A 17,723-nucleotide genomic window follows, 5' to 3' on the forward strand; every position below is an offset into this window, starting at 1 on the left:
GTGAAAGTCATTTGTAACTTTTTGAGTATTGTTTAAATAGGACCAGTTTGTCACTTTTGGAGAAATTGTGGTGGAGTATATGGGAGTTGTAGTCACTTTGGCTTAGGGTTGTAACAGGCAAGTCCCCCTAAATCAGTGGTTTCCAAAGTGGGGGTCGTGAGGACAATGGCGGTGATTTTCAAAACTCAAATAATTTTATTTTTTACCCTTAGAATTACCATATTTCATCCATAACCCAAGATAGTGAATAGTTGCATTTAAAAAAAACAACCACATACAAATAAAAATCCATCAGCTTTTCAATTTTTTTCCATTGGATTGTGACCCCTGGGGGGTTTAGATTAACCCCAAAGCTATAGCGTCAGCTGATTTTACAGGTCCAGGGTAAACTTTGTGACAGTGTTTATAACACTCTAATAATACATTAAAAAATAAGTTTAATTCATTCATTCATTTTCTTTTCAGCTTATTCCCTTTATTAATCTGGGGTTGCCACAGCAGAATGAACCGCCAACTTATCCAGCAGTACGCAGTGGATGCCCTTCCAGCTGCAACCCATCACTGGGAAACATCCATACACTCATTTTAGGATCATTCACACACATACACCACGGACAATTTAGCGTACCCAGTTCACCTATAGTGCATGTCTTTGGACTTGTGGGGGAAACCGGAGCACCTGGAGGAAACCCACGTAAACACGGGGAGAACATGCAAACTCTAACTGACCCAGCCGAGACTCGAACCAGCGACCTTCTTGCTGTGAGGCAATAGTACTACCCACTACGCCACCGTGACACCCTAAAAATAAGATATTTGAGGTTAATATTAAATTAAATGACTATTAAAAAAATTATAAGGTTGTTAGACTGTTGAACTTTTTTGGTGAGACAATAGGCTCATGTTTATATAGGCCTATTGTTGTGTGTGCAATCTTTGTATATTTATAACCATCTCCGAGAAAAATGGGGGTCGCGAGTCACTGCAATTGTTATTTTTGTGGGTCGCGGGCTGAAAAGTTTGGGAACCCCTGCCCTAAATAATTAGAAATAGTCAAAGTATTTCCACAATATAGAGAAATTCTTTCACTTCAGCCTGGTTTCACTCAGGTTTCTAACAGTGCTCAAAATGATTAAAGTAGGCGGGGTTTATAGTTTATAGAAACTTAATGCAAATGAGTTTAATTTTGCAAAAGAAGGAGCTAAATGTTTAATATGTGGCACCTGGTTCACGATAAAAATGCTAAAGGATTGGCATTTAAATCCAGTAATGCAAACTACTTCCTTTACACATTCATTTATTTTTATTCACATCTTTCAATGTTTCTATTTTATAAGATTATTATTTAATGCATTTAATTTATTAAAATTACTGCATAAAATACCTGGCAGAAACTGTAATAAAATGCATAAAATGTCATGCATGCAGCAAATATAGGAAATGTTATAAAATCCCAATATAAATATAAAGTCCTTTTTTCCTTCAGTTTTGGCCTTTTTAATTGAAAATACGGTATCATTTATGACATTCGTGTAATTCCTTATTGAATGCATTTTCTACATATTAAGCACAAAAATAAGAGTGGATGTTTGAATATTTAATGTATTATTTGCAAATAGATCAAAAAGACTACTAGAACTTCAATTAATCCTCACATTTCCTTCATAACCCTGCTGAAAAATCCAGCTTAAACCAGCCTAGGCTGGTTTTAGCTGGTTGACCAGCCTGGTTTTAGAGGGGTTTTGGCCATTTCCAGGCTGGTTACCAGCTTCACCAGCCTGGTTTAAGCTGGATATAGCTGGTTTTAGCTGGTCATCTCCCAGCCTGACCAGCTAAGACCAGGCTGGAAATAGCTGGAAACCAGCCTGAAAATGGTCAAAACCCCTCTAAAACTAGGCTGGTCGACCAGCTAAAACCAGCTAACCAGCCTAGGCTGGTTTAAACAGTTTTTTTCAGTAGGGAATGAAAATTCTCTATTCGTTAAAAACAAATTAAAGGAAAAGGAATTTCCAAAATGTGCATAAAAAGTATTTTACATGACAAACAAAAATAAATAAAAGCATATATACACACTTCCATTTGAACAGTTAATTTACATTACATTTCTTGATACTAATAGTTTTATTCAAGGGACAGTAAAGACGTTTAAAATAGAACAATAGATTTCTGTTTCAAAGAAATGCTCTTCTGACTGTTTTATATATCAAAAATATTAGGCAGCACAACCATTTTCAGCATTGACAACAACAATAAGCGTTTCTTGAGCACCACATCATCCTATCAGAATGCTTTCCTAAGGATCATGTGACACTAAAGAAATAATGACTCAGGAATGATTTACACGAGCGTTTTAGCAGCTTGTCTACAGTTTTCTCTATGGAGCGACGACCATCTTGGCTTCACACATCTTGCGCAGTTCCCATGAGAGTTCAGGAAGAGCTCAGGAAATAACACCCATCCTCAATGAATGGCCCGTTGCAAACACCAAACACTCTTTCTCTCTGGCCGCTCACTCGAGGATTCGTGCATGTGTTAAAGGGATGGATAAAAAAGCGCAGGTGATCGTCTGATGTGTTCAAATACGGAGCGGACGGATCTGAAATGAGCCAAAGGTCAGGAGGTGCAAGAAAAGAGACGGCCGGTCATGGGAAATAGTGCAGTTTTTTTTTTGGCAGGATCCATATATTTCTCTCTCCCGACCCTTGTGATTACTCTCAAGAGCCTTTGCCCTGTGTGCAATGTTTTCGTTGACATTTCTGAGATGTCTGGACACGCAAGAAAAATCCGGCCAGATATGTCAGCTGTTTCTGGGTTTGGCCGTGCTATAATGCGAGCAAATTAGCTGCAACATTAACTGCATATCAATGTAATTTCCCTCACTGTAACCGTGGCTTCCTTTCCACAGTTTATGAATGCTATAAAACATGTTGCTCGCTGCGTAGCTCTCGCCGCGCGCACTATAAAATAATTAATGCTACGCGGGTTGAAAGATGTGGTCCATATGGGAAACATGCTCAGCTGATGCCTTGGTTGACATCCCACATCGCTTCAGGTGCTAATGCTATGCCAAAACATTGCCCTCAAAACACACTCACTGCTAAAAAATGCAGACTTATTGTTGGATGGTATTGCAGCCGGAAGATGGAAGCCGTACATGATCAGCACAAAAAATGGGTGGTGTTTTCATGTACGAAAGCTATACTACAGTAATTTATAGTAAAGGCTCAATGTGTTTTTGAGCCATACTAAAGTAAAGTACATATCATAGTATCTACAACTCTTTGATAATGAATGTGTTACGAAGTGAACGCTTACAAAAGGCTTGCAGATCCACATGCAGTATATTAAGGCAAGGTCGTGCAGGCAAAGGTCAAAAACAGGAGCAAAACAGTACTGTACTATAGTGAACTAATAAAATGTAATAAATACTGAAGCATACTTTAGTTTTACTGCAGTAAACGATGGTGTAGTGGAGTATAATTTACCCTATAGTTGTAGTAATTTATGGTAAAGTCTCAGTGTTTTTGACCATACTATAGTAAAATACATATAATACTGCAGTATCTGTAGTATCTGTTTTTGACCATACTATAGTAAAATACATATAATACTGCAGTATCTGTAGTATCTGTTTTGACCATACTATAGTACAGTATGTATTATAGTATGCGGAACGCTTTTATAATGTTACAGCATACTGTAGTATTAACTATAGTGAACTGAAAAAATGTAAGAAATACTGTAGCATAATTTAGTTTTACTACAGTAAACAACTGTGTAATGTAGTATAGTTTATCCTATAGTTGTAGTAATTTATAACAGGCTCAGAGTGTTTATGAACCATACTATAGTAAAGTACATATTATAGTATCTCGCTCTTTGGTAATGAATGTTACAGCATACTGTAGTATTAACTATAGTGAACTGATAAAATGTAATAAATACTGTAGCATACTTTAGTTTTTACCACAGTAAACTATGGTGTACTGTTTAGTAATTTATAGCAAAGGCTCAATGTGTTTTTGAACTATACTATAGTAAAGTGTATGTTATAATATCTACAAGTCTTTGATGATGAAAGTTACAGCATACTGTAGCTAGTATTACCTATAGTGATAAACTTTTAGTTTTTACTACGGTAAACAATGTTGTGCTGTATTATGATTTAGCCTAAAGTTGTATTAATTTATAGTAAAGGCTCAATATGTTTTTGATCCATACTATAGTAAAGTATGTTATACTTTAATATCTAAAACTCTTTGATAAAGAATGTTACAGCCTACTGTAGTATTGACTATAGTGAAATGATTAAATGTAATAAGTACTGTAGCATAATTTAGTTTTTACTACAGTAAACAACAGTGTACTGTAGTATAGTTTACCCTATAGTTGTAGTAATTTATAGTAAAGTCTCAGAGTGTTTTTGACCATACTATATTAAAATATGTATTATAGTATCCGGAACTCTTTGGTAATGAATGTTATAGCATACTGTAGTATTGACTATAGTGAAATGATAAAATGTAATAAATACTTTAGCTTAATTTAGTTTTTACTACAGTAAACAACAGTGTACTGTAGTATAATTTAGCCTATAGTTGTAGTAATTTATAGTAAAGTCTCAAAGTGTTTTTGACCATACTAGAGTGTGTATTATAGTATCTACAACTTTTTGATAATGAATGTTACAGCATACTGTGGTATTAACTATAGTGAAACAATAAAATGTAATAAATACTGAAGCATACTTTAGTTTTTACTACAGTAAACAGTGGTGAACTGTAATATAATTTAGCATATATTTGTAGTAATTTAGAGGAAAGTCTCAGAGTGTTTTTGACCATACTATAGTAAAGTACATATTATACTGTAGTATCTACAACTCTTTGATAATGAATGTTACAGCATACTGTAGTATTAGCTGATAAACTGTAATCAATATCAAGGCATACTTTAGATTTTACTACAGTAAACAGTGGTGTATTGTAGTATGACACAGCTGATAGTTGTATAAAATTACAATAATGGGTCATTTGTTTATATTACTATAGTTGTTACGTTACCATGGCAACCATAGCCAAATTAATTCAGTGCTAAACTATAGGATGGTAAAAAAATGGCTATTTAGTATTTACTATATTACTCCAATATTTACTCATGAGTTCTAATGGGATTTTTAGAGTCCATAATGATTTTTTTATGAACTTTAAAAAGTTCATGCAGAAGTAGTACTACAACAACCACCGAAGTGTTAAAAGAAATGTTATTTGTGAAAATGATTGACTAAGGTCCTTTTTTTATATATATATCCCAGAATAGATACCTCAGTGTAGATGTAGTTTGGATGGTAAGATTGGGTTGTTGAGGACAAAAGCCGAAAGGACCAGAAAGAGCGAATCAGCAGGAATTCAGCCCTCTATATGATTTCACTCTCCCCAAGGTTTTCCATGGGCGTTAGCAGAGGCACGTTCAGCTCTCTGAACACATTCCTGATCACAGCACATACCAAGGAAGGGCTTTTTCTCAAGATTAAAGGCTCTGATATACTCGGCACAAGACTTTTTCATTGGTTTCAGAGATTTTATGAACATTAGAGGTGGTAAACTGTTACCAAACATCCATCTGAAGACGTCTGAACAAAATATAAATGTGTTAGGGCTGCACAATAGCTATACTGTTAACAATTTCTAGGATCTACAGTAATTTACTGGCTGCTGGTCGACACTTGCTTGCTATAAATCAATTACAGCAAAAATACTGTATTTACATTTACAGAACCATTTATCTGGCTTTATATGCATTTACAGTAACGTATATCTTTTATATCTTGATATCATTTTCACAATGCAACTTTAAAATACAGCAACATACTGCAGAACTGCCCTACAGTAAAATACAGTTCATTTTACAGTTAAATACTGTGTAATTTACAAAAAAAATCATTAAGAGTGTATATAGCATCAGTATTGAGTTGATATCGATGTTGAGTTTATAGTTGATTAGGAGCCCAAATTCCAAACACAAGACATTTGTGGAGTCACTTAAGAGTTTACCCAAAATGGAGTGAACATTTCTCATTTGCATGTATTTTAAGGCCTGAGAGAGGCAAAAGACATTTTAGCATTAGTAACATTGCTGTGATCGCCAGCGGTGTTTTCTCCGCTAGAGATTGCTTCCGGTGTTCTTATCGAAATACAACACCCAGAACTCTTTGCATCCATCAACTCCTGCAACAGCTGACAATAATCCGGACATTCACACACAGACACAGCTGTAGCTTATCTCACTGATTACATTGACTGATTCGTAGGACTATAAAGACACTTCACTTTCACATTCACATGGCTGAGTCTTGTTTCTTCTCGAACATTTCAAAGCGCTTTTCATATGTATTTTCATATGTATAATTTTATTTGACTTTATTTTCATATGCATAATTTTATTCAGCATTAAACTGCATTAAAATTGATTAAAAAAGACATAGACAATATTGCAAAACTTATTTAAACTAAATGTTGTTCTATTAAACTTTTATATTTATGAAAAAAAATTCCATTAAAATCGCTATGCAGAACTTTTTTGGATGTTGACAATAATAAAAATATGACTTGATCATCAACAAGAAAGGACTAATGTTAGTAATGCTAGTAATGATACTAGAAATGTCAAACAGATATGGTAAATTTTAATAATATGTAACAATACTCCTGTTTTTACTGTATTTTAAGATAAATAAATGAAGCGTTAGGGGTCATTCACACAGACCAGGATTTTTTTTTCCATTCCAATGCACTACTTTCCATTGTGTTCTATGTAAACAGAAAACACGCAAGCTTCTGTTTACAGTAGCAAGTTAGCATGACGGCAACATTGTGGAGGAGTCGCTTTAAAACATTCCTGAGCATTCCTCTCAAGATTTTAGACTCAATCTGAGAGAATGACCTCTTAAAAGATATTTCTATCAAAACCCCAAGCTTCTAAACATGAATAAAATAATACAGGTTTGAGAATTTGAAGACAGAAAAACAAACATCAGCAAGAGATAAAACAACGAGATGAAGAAAAGCTTGTCAGAGAGATGTGAAAACTTTATTTAGGTTACATAAAAGTCTCCAAGCTGTCGCGTGGGCCACACGCCACACTGCTGTCAGGACCCTATGATCATTTATCAAACACACACACACACACATACACACAGCTGACAGCCAGTGAAACTTCATCCTCAACAGCAGCAGTAGCAGCAGAACTGTAAGTGTGTGCCAAGGTTTTTACTTGTGCCTCGTGTTTGTGTGTGTGTGTTCAGGATGGCATATCGGCGCAGTGAGGAGGATGAGGAGGAGGCTGCTCGAGAGCGCAGAAGAAGAGCGAGACAGGAGAGAATGCGCAGTAAAGAGAGTGAAGACGTGGCCTTCCAACCCGAGACCCCAGAACTCAACAACAGCCACAGGTAATACATATTTATGTTTTGGTAAAATAAGCGTAATCTAGAGGCCTCATAAAATACGATCATGCCTTGATTTTTAATAATTTAATTAGGACAGTAATGTCTGACTTTGCTTAGACAAAAGTCTTGTCACTCAACAGAAATGATGTACAGTATAGAATATAAAGTCATGGTGCAGTGGAAAAAGAATGATTATTGTGTATGACTCCCATGAGCTCGGAGGACTGCATCCATACATCTCTGCAATGACTCAAATCACTTATTAATCATCTCTTAAAGTCATCTGGAATGGCAAAGAAAGCGTTCTTGCAGGACTCCCAGAGTTCATCAAGATACTTTGGATTCATCTTCAATGCCTCCTCCATCTTAACCCAGACATGCTCAATAATGTTCATGTCTGGTGACTGGGCTGGCCAATCCTGGAGCAGCTTTTAGGAACTTTGGATGGAACTTTAAGGAATTCTCCTGCTGAAGAATTTGCCCTCTCCTGTGGTTTGTAATGGGCAGCACAAATGTCTTGATACCTCAGGCTGTTGATGTTGAAATCCACTCTGCTGCTCTCTCACACGCCCCCATACTGAATGTAACCCCAAGCCATGATTTTGCCTTCACCAAACTTGACTGATATCTTTGAGAATCTTGGGTCCATGTGGGTTCCAGTAGGTCTTCTGCAGTATTTGTGATTGGGATGCAGTTCAACAGATGATTCATCTGAAAAATCTACCTTCTGCCACTTTTCCAAGTGATCAACTAGAAGTCAAGTTATTAATTGTTGCTCTTACAACTGGGATTGATGACAAGACTTTTGTCAGGTAGTGTATATAGATCTACTATTATTGCTAAAAAAAAGACTTTTATCTCATTTAAACTACACTGTAAAATGTGTGGCTGCCCTTAATATTTAAGTTGAATCAAGTCACTTCAACTTGCATTAATTAAATAGGCTTTGTTACAATTTGCGTTACTTAAAAGCTACAGTTGAAACTTGATTAATGGGATAGTTCACCCAAAAATGAATATCCTGTCGTCATTTAAGCTGCAGTCACACTCATAGACTTCCAATCATCAGCATGCGAAAGTGGCAGACCGGAAACGCAAGCTCGTGACAAGTTTCACATGTCGCTGTGTTGTAAAGTTCAAGCTTGGTGAACTCTGACCTGCGAAATCACATCACGTGATTGCATGAGACCAATAGAAGATCAATAAATGGAGCAAGAGATTTAAAATACGGAGCAATCGCTTACTTTTTTAATGTCTAATCATCTTAATTAATTATGTCCTTAATCCTTTTCACAGTGCCGTACAACAGAATTTTGCAAGCTCAAACTACAGTGTGATCGCGGCTTTACTCACCCTTTACTTGTTTCAAAGCTTTATAAGTTTCAACACAAAACACAAAAGAAGATATTTTGAAGAATGTTGGAAGCCAGTAAACATTGACCTCCATATTATTTGTTTTTCCTGCTATCATAGTCTGTGGTTTCCAGCTTTCTTTGAAATATCTTCTTTTGTGTGCAACAGAAGAAAAAAATATGCGACCAATTACAACAAACTGAACCATCTGACCAATCAGAGCAAAGTATTGCCAAAACATTACAAACTTTTAAATGGTAGTGAATACAAACTAAAATATAACTTGGGATGGAAAAATGCCCTTTAATAACTAATCTCAAGTATAAGCTCAAACATTAACTAAAGAGAGTAGCCATTGCAGAGCTATATAACATATTTTGCCTTCTCATCCAGTCGTGGATATGTGCGGAAGAAGTGGATGTTTCTGTAAGAGCAGATCGGCCTGCCATATGCCTGCCACTGTAGGTTAATGTAGTCTGACCGCAGCGTTTGGCAAACGTTTATCCTGCGTCAGCACTACTGACAATAGATGGAGCTGTGTCTGGTCACACATCCAGAACAATCCTGGACTTGTTTGAGCGTCTTCTGTGTCCATTCATTGCACAAAGCCTCAGTGTCCGACCACGTCACTGCTTCCGCAATGCTGACCCGCTGCAGGAAGTTATTTATTACCAAAGCCGAAGCTTAAGGAAAATTAGAAACTTGCAGTATGTAGTGATGGAATGAAACTTTGCGAATGTTTTGAGATCCTTAAATTACAGATAATTATTTGGTCACACTTTATTTTGGTGGTCCGTTTGTTGAATTAAGTTACATTGCATCTACATGCCAACTAATTCTTATTGGATTATAAGTAGACTGTTAGGCCGGGGTTAGGGTTAGTGTAATTTGACATGTACTTGCAAAGTTTCTTATAGTCAGTTAAATGTCTGTTGAAGGAGCATATCAACAGATATTAAGCAGACAGTCTACTGATACTTAAATGGACCATCAAAATAAAGTGTTACCAATTATTTTATTTTTATGGGTATTATGTTTTATTTTTTGGATCCTGGAGCATAGATAAAGTCTCTAGAATGTTATTTTAATGGCAGAAATATTTTTTGCCTGTTCCTCATACCTCAAACACTTAAATATGTATATATGCACATCTATTTCTGAATTATTGCAGCATATTAAATTGAAAAATCATCAATTATGAATGTAAAATACATTTATTTTGTTTGAAAACTATTCAGATGTATGTATAAGCTCTAAGAATAATATTTATGCTGGTTTGATGTTGTTTTCTTATAAATATGTAATATTTCACACACTTGGGCAGTGTTTGAGCAATCATTAATAATTTCTAGATTATGTATATTTTTAAATTGCACAAAATGCATTTTGTTTGGATTTTTTTGACAATTTGAATCAAATAAATCATTTTTATTGCACCCGTAACCAATAAGCATTGCTTTTAGAAAGAAAGAAACAAACAAACCAACACAAAGACAGCTGGAACAAGTGATTTAGCTGTTATTACATATTGAGTCATTGATTATTTATTACAAGCAAACATTACATCTGATGCATCCAAACATTTTTCATATTTCATATATCCATATTTTAACACTGACCATTGACAATCTATTAACTACAGATGATGCTGTAAATGTGACCTGATGAAGACCTTGTTGGTCGAAACATAAATCTCCATAAATGTGACCCTGGACCACAAAACCAGTCATACATGTCCATTTATCAAAATAGAGATGTTTACATCTCCTGAAAGCTGAATTAATTAACTTCCCATTGATGTATAACACAACAATTAGACACAAATTTTAGAAAATACAATATCTGGCAATGCAATAAAATGCAAAGCAAGAAGGTCGCTGGTTTGAGCCCCGGCTGGGTCAGTTGGCATTTCTGTGTGGAGTTTGCATGTTCTCCCCATGTTCGCGTGGGTTTCCTCTGGGTGCTCCGGTTTCCCCTGCAGTCCAAAGACAAGCGGTACAGGTGAATTGAATAAGCTAAATTGGTGGTTGTGTATGTGTGTGAATGCAAGAGTGTATGGGTGTTTTTCAGTGTTGGGTTGCGGCTGGAAGTGCATCCGCTGCGTAAAACATATGCTGGATAAGTTGGCAGTTCATTACGCTCTGGCAACCCCTGATTAATAAAGGGATAAACCGAAAAGAAAATCATCTTTAAAGATGCCTGAATGAAGTGCTTCGAAATGCATACACTCTAAAAAATGCCAGGTTATTTCAACCCAATTCTGGGTGTAACAGGGACTAACCCAACTGCAACGTTAAAAATGTTTGGGTTAGTCCATATTTTACCCTGTTTGAGTTTAAATAACCCAGCATTTCTTGCATCATCACAAATCAAAAATTGAGTTTTGACCTATTTACAGTAGGACATTTACATAATATCTTCACAGAACATGATCTTTACGTATTATTCCAGTGATTTCTGGCATTAAAGAAAAATCAATCATTTTGAATTATGTTTGTTTTGGTTTTTGCCAATAACTATCCCTATGCAACATCTTTTTTTGTGATCCTGGCTCACATGTTATCTTGTTTTGTCTAGTGTAAGTTTTTTTTGGCGTAAAAAAATGATAATTTTGACTAATGCAATGTATTTTTGGTTTTTGCCAATACCTATACCTATGCAACATCATTTTTTATGATCCAGGGTCACATGTTGTCTTGTTGTTTTGTCTAGTGTAACTTTTTTTGGCATAAAAAATGATAATTTTGACTAATGCAATGTATTTTTGGTTTTTGCCAATACCTATACCTATGCAACATCATTTTTTATGATCCAGGGTCACATGTTGTCTTGTTGTTTTGTCTAGTGTAACGTTTTTTTTGGCATAAAAATGATAATTTTGACTAATGCAATGTATTTTTGTTTTTTACCAAAAAATATACCAGTGCAACATTTTTTTTTATGATCCAGGGTCACGTATTGTCTTGTCGTTTTCTCTATTGTGATGTTTTTTGGCGTAAAAAAAATAATAATTTTGACTAATATAATGTATTTTTGGTTTTTGCCAATAACTATACCTATGCAACATCTTTTTTTATGATCCAGGGTCACGTATTGTCTTGTCGTTTTCTCTAGTGTAACGTTTTTTGGCGTAAAAAAATTATAATTTTGACTAATACAATGTATTTTTGGTTTTTGCCAATAACTATACCTATGCAACATCATTTTTTGTGATCCAGAGTCACGTATAGTCTTGTCATTTTCTCTAGTGTGACGTTTTTTTGGCATAAAAGATCAAATCTGTCATTTTTACTCATGCAATATATTTGAGTTTTTTGCCTAAAATATACCAGTGCAACATAAGACTGTTGTTTTCTCTAGTGTGACGGTGTCCGAGAGCATCTCCACCTCAGTGCTGAGCTCCAGCGGGACGGGCGAGGGGGACGAGGAGGAGCAGGCCCTGCTGGAGCGGCTGGCCAAGAGAGAGGAGCGCAGGATGAGGAGGATGAAGGAGGCGCTGGAGAGACAGAAGGAGGATGAAGAGGAAAGCAGCAGCAGCCTGAGACGAGGCAGGAGCTACGAGCCTGAAGAACAACACAACAACAACAACCAAGAGGAGAAAGAGGAGGAGAAACGAGAGGAGGAAGAGGAGGTCTACAGGCCTAGAGAAGATGAAAAGGAGGAGGAGGAGGAGGAGGAGGTGGTGGTGGAGAAGCCACGGAGGTCTTATTTGAGAGATCAGGTGAGTACTTATTTCCTATTCCATAGTTTAAAGGGATGGCTTACACGAAAATAACATCTGAAGAGTTTTTGGTGTCTGAAATTGTCTTCTAAATGCGCTTTTATTTTAGAGTTCTGTGTGTCGGTTTAGTAAGTCCATTTTTATGGCAATGAATAAGTATTTTTATTGCCTTTTGTTACGATTTTTGATGTTAGAAGGGATGAAACTATTAGAAGAAATTAGAAACTCGAGCAGGTCGAAGGATGAGTAAATGATGACTTTTGGTTCCCGACTCGCTAGAAGTCCCCAGAGACTCATGAGGGATCGCCCCAATTCACTGTAGTTTGAGGGTTTCAAGTAAAGACCTTTACACTTAATGAAATTAAATGAATAGATGAATAAATTAATCCTATAAAAACTTTTATTGACGTTTATGCTTCCTAGTAAAGTAGTGGTTTAATGACAATGTGTGGTGCTTTATAGACGTTTACATCAATTTAACTTTTAATGGATTTACATTTTCATTCAAGGCGATGCAGTGGCGCAGTAGGTTAATAATTTAATAATTAATAATTTAACCTGTATTTTTAGTTAATTTACAATCTGGTTAAATTATTATAAGCATAAATCTTTAAGCAGCAGTTATTAAAAACTAAAAAAAAAACTAATATAATTATTTATCAGTATTTACATGTATTGAAAAATGTTGAGAATCTGTTGTGTAAGCATTTTAAGGTGTTTATTGCATCTTTTTCCACCTGTAGGATTCGGTTGAGGAAATATCTAAAATACCTGACGAGGTATGATTATTTTCAAAGGTAGATTTTCTTTTTCCGATGTGACACTCCAAAAGCATGACTGCGGTTCTGTTTGTATAGGAGAATAATGAGAGAGATGCTGTGGCTTCATCTGAAGTCCGCGAGGTGATTTTAAATCAAGATGTAAATGAAGTTGTTTTGGAGCCGGATGTGGAAAATGGCGCCGCAAGATTACAGGAGGAAAGCAGTGAGATAGAGCGATTGACAGAAAATGGAATGGATGAAATGAGAGAGGCAGAAAACTTTGAGAAAGATGAGGCAGAGGTTTCAGGAAATGAGGCGGCGTTGGTAAGCGTTGGTGTGATTGCAGGCCTGCATACGGACGGATGGTTTAGATTTTGGGTGAGAATTGAACAGAGAATTAATAAAGACCTCATGAAATTGGAAAATCATGAATGTTTGTGATGTTTATTCCAGGTAAATGGCCTTTATTTGCAAGTGCACTTGACAAACTAAAGTTTTAGCAAATATGCTTGTTAATTAGTTTTGTGTGTAGAGTTTGCTGTCCAATACTCAAAATCGCATTCTCAATTTTTTTAACTAGACTTTCATTTTTCATGTCAATATAGTTGGTTTCCAGAGTTTAAAAATACATATTAAATATATATTAAAATACAGATCTTTGTCAGCGCCAATAGCCTAGTGGTTAGTGCGTCGACAAATAGCACCGAGGTGCTCGCGGCGACCCGAGTTCGATTCCCGGCTCGAGGTCCTTTGCTGATCCTTCCCCTCTCTCTGCTCCCCACACTTTCCTGTCTCTAATCTCCACTGTCCTATCAATAAAGGTGAAAACCCCTAAAAAATAATTATTAAAAAAAATACAGATCTTTACCCTGTTCTGAGCTGAACTAGTGATCTTTCCAGCTACAGTGTTGAACTGATTACATAGTTCCATGTTATCCTGAATGAGTTAGTGACGTTGCACATATGCAGTATTCTAGAAATCACAGATTTGGAGCAAACGACTTCTCTTGCTATTGCTGAAAGGATCCCTTTGGCCTTTGTGTTTTGCCAGTTAAGACATTCTAAAGTATTTTATTCCAAAATAACAATGTCTAAAACTAATAACACAGGCTCATTCATGTACTTTGAGTGATCCTGGTATCAGTGAATACATTCACATGCATATTTATATGCTTGTCTGTCAAGCCACTTTTTGACGCCATCTTGTGGCTGAATAATACATAGGTTAGTGCATGCTTCTTTCAGCCATGTTTGTCAACTTTGCGTTTAATTGAAGAATTAATCATTATTATTATGGCTCAGAGCAATGTTTTTTTGTCCAATTTTTAAGTTTTGTGGCAAGTAGTTGTGTAATAAGTGGGATAAAGTACATCCAGATGGTTGTTTTTGCCAAACAAAGAATAATCGGGTTATTAGTTTTAGCAGTTGTTATCTGGGAATAATATACCTTGGAATGTCATGACTGACCAATCAGAATCAAGTATTCCAGACAGCCGTATTATAATCTGAGATAACAACTGCCTGGATGTACATTGTCCCTTAACTATGGGTGTCTGGAATACTCCATTCTGATTGGTCTGTCGTGACGTTCTAAGGTGTGTTTTTCACAGACAACAACCGCTAAATAACAACAGGCTTCGAATCATGTTTACCGTCAGTGAATATTTTCAAATCCATATATTTACATCCACATTCATACTGGATGTATCTGCCTGCCTGCCATGCCATGGTTTTTGGTGCTATCTTGTAAATGAATAATACGTAGGTTAGTGTAAACTCCGTTAAGCTGTTTCATTTGTCAGCTTTGCATTTTGGCGCCATCTTGTTACTAATTATTTACACGATAGAAAAGTTTCAGCGGTTGTTATTTGTGAATAGCATACAGTTGAAGTCAGAATTATTAGCCCTCCAGAATTATTAGCCCCTGTATGATTTTCCCCAATTTTTCTATATACTAGTGTTCAGCTTAAAATGGCATTTAAGGGCTTAACTTGGTTAATTAGTTCAAAATATATAAATATTGCACAGTCCTAAATGAAAAGTATTTGACTATTCAATAAAATGATAAACAAATCAAACCATTTCATGAGGTCTTGGATAAAATCCTGACAGTTTTTTGAAATGCATCTATTTAATGTTCCTGCCCAAAATCTTAAATCACTCCACACTACAGTTTGAGCACAGCGTGTTGTGTTTGCACCACCAGTGCGTTTCACATGAAAACAGGTTTAAATGTGAATGCTGTGATCAATGATCTGCGGTTACACACTGTGTGTTCACTGCTTGCTGCATGTCTTTTGGGAGTTGAAGGCGAGTGTGTGTGTTTGTGTGAACACATGTACTGTTCATCATTTATCCAGTGAGTGAACCGACAGCACTTTTCCAAACCCTTCCAGCGCACATCTATTTTCTCTCTCTCTCTCACACACACACATGCATGTCCCATCCACACATCACTCAGTTCTGCTTGTGTGTGTGCAGATGGAAGATGAAGATGTGATGAGGAAGAATAAACAGCCCAACGGAGGAGTGTGCGAGGACAGTCCTCCCAAACACAAGAAAGCCGAGAGGACTTTCAGGTCAGTGCTCATATAAACAATTAATGATTGTGTTAGGACGGTCCAGGCTTTCTTTTTCCAAACAGTTTAGAGTTCCCAGAATTAAACATTTGGCCGCCTGTAGATGTGGAAATCACAGCAAGAAAATGTTCTGAAAATATATTCATTGATATTATTACTATTATTATTATTATTATTATTATTATTATTATTATTATTATTATTAAATGATTTCTTCAGTAGTTTATTTTAAATTATTATTTTACTTTAATTTTTTAATTTTTTTATTTTATTCTATTTGTTTAGTTTCTTTTAGTTTATTTTAGTTGTATTAATTCAAACATAAATTGTTTCCTCAATATACATGTAATTATCATTTTAGAATCATACTTTCACAAATAATAACAAATACATTGTTTTTTCATTTACAACTATTTACACAGTTTCATATTTGATACAAATAACATTGTCATTTCTGTAATTGCATTTCTGTAATTTTTGTTATTTAATATTTATTTAAAATATTGTGGCAGTTTAAATGCATAATAAAAGTTATATAAAATTATTTAATTGTTCGGGGGTGTTTTTATTATCAAATTATATATTTTTAATATTTATTTTACATTTCAAGAATGTATTTTTGTAATTATTATTATTATTATTATTATTATTATTGTTATTATTGTTATTTAAAACAAATATTGTGGCAATTTAAATTAATAATAATAAAAGTTAAATAAAATGATTCAATTGTTTAGGGGGTGTTTTTATTATAAAATTATATATTTTTTATTTATTTTACATTTGAAGAATGTATTTTTGTAATTATTGTTGTTGTTGTTATTAATATTATTATTATCATTGTTGTTTTTGTTGTTGTTGTTGTTGTTATTGTTGTTATTATTATTATTGTTGTTTTTGTTTTTGTTGTTGTTACTTAAAACAAATGTTGTGGCAATTTAAATTAATAATAATAATAAAAGTATAATAAAATGATTCAATTGTTTAGGGGGGCTTTTAATACTAAATTAAGTTATATATTTTTTATATTTATTTTTAATATTATTAGAAAAAAATGGTATAAAAAAAGGTGTTTAAAAAATGTTTTCCATTGTTTTCTATTAGAAATTTCTGACAGACTTCTTTAAGAAATACTTAATCAATTTGACCATGTTATAAGCTTATCAATATATTCCTTCAAATTCAAATATCCATTTATTAGGAACTAATAAAATAATTTCCCTGGCACCGATAACCATCAGCCACCCTGAAAATATAGTTTGAATGCATTCCTCTGTGGCCTAATGGAAAAAGTGATCTTCCATCATATACATCTACTCGCCCATATCTAAACATTTATCCAACACTCTAACCATTTACATGACAGGAAGTTGTTAAAAGCACATAAAACGTCTCCAGTGTGCACATACACAACTTCAAAATGACCACGCAGACAAAACAATCCCATTCCACACGTCTGCGTTGATCTGTTTTTGACCTTGCTGAGCTAAAATAGGGCTGGGCGATTCTTCAGACATATCACCAAAAAATGTATCTAATATCCTGATAACGATATATATCACATTAAAGTGTACCATTACTGTAAATTCAATCAGTTAATAGTCATTTTAAATTATTTATTCATTCATTCATTTTCTTTCGGCTTAGTTCCTTATTTATCAGGGGTCGCCACAGCAGAATGAACCGCCAACTTATCTAGCATATGTTTTACGCAGTGGATGTCCCTGGGAAACTGGAAACACCCATACACTCATTTTAGGATCATTCACAGACATACACTACGGCCAATTTAGCTTACCCAATTCACCTATACCGCATGTCTTTGGACTTGGGGAAACTGGAGCACCCGGAGGAAACCCACGCAA

The 17,723-nt window shown here is 35.1% G+C and overlaps 1 protein-coding gene across 6 annotated transcripts in view; it reads left to right on the top strand.

Moving 5' to 3' along the window:
• The window catches only part of cald1a (caldesmon 1a), a 91,692-nt gene that overhangs the window by 46,032 nt on the left and 27,937 nt on the right, over positions 1-17,723 (top strand). For 4 of the 6 annotated variants that reach the window (XR_008836645.1, XM_056456062.1, XM_056456063.1 and 1 more), the window contains exons 3-7: positions 7,304-7,447; positions 12,158-12,518; positions 13,262-13,297; positions 13,376-13,603; positions 15,761-15,858. Coding sequence is in view for 5 of the 6 variants with exons in the window: in XM_056456062.1 (XP_056312037.1) it covers positions 7,304-7,447; positions 12,158-12,518; positions 13,262-13,297; positions 13,376-13,603; positions 15,761-15,858 (867 nt within the window). In the remaining variant the exon portion in view is untranslated. The remainder of the gene's footprint in view (positions 1-7,303; positions 7,448-12,157; positions 12,519-13,261; positions 13,298-13,375; positions 13,604-15,760; positions 15,859-17,723) is intronic. The other 2 variants (XM_056456065.1, XM_056456067.1) reach the window with 2 other exon arrangements.

This window comes from Danio aesculapii, chromosome 4, assembly GCF_903798145.1.
Source record: "Danio aesculapii chromosome 4, fDanAes4.1, whole genome shotgun sequence".
Taxonomy (NCBI): Eukaryota; Metazoa; Chordata; class Actinopteri; order Cypriniformes; family Danionidae; genus Danio; species Danio aesculapii.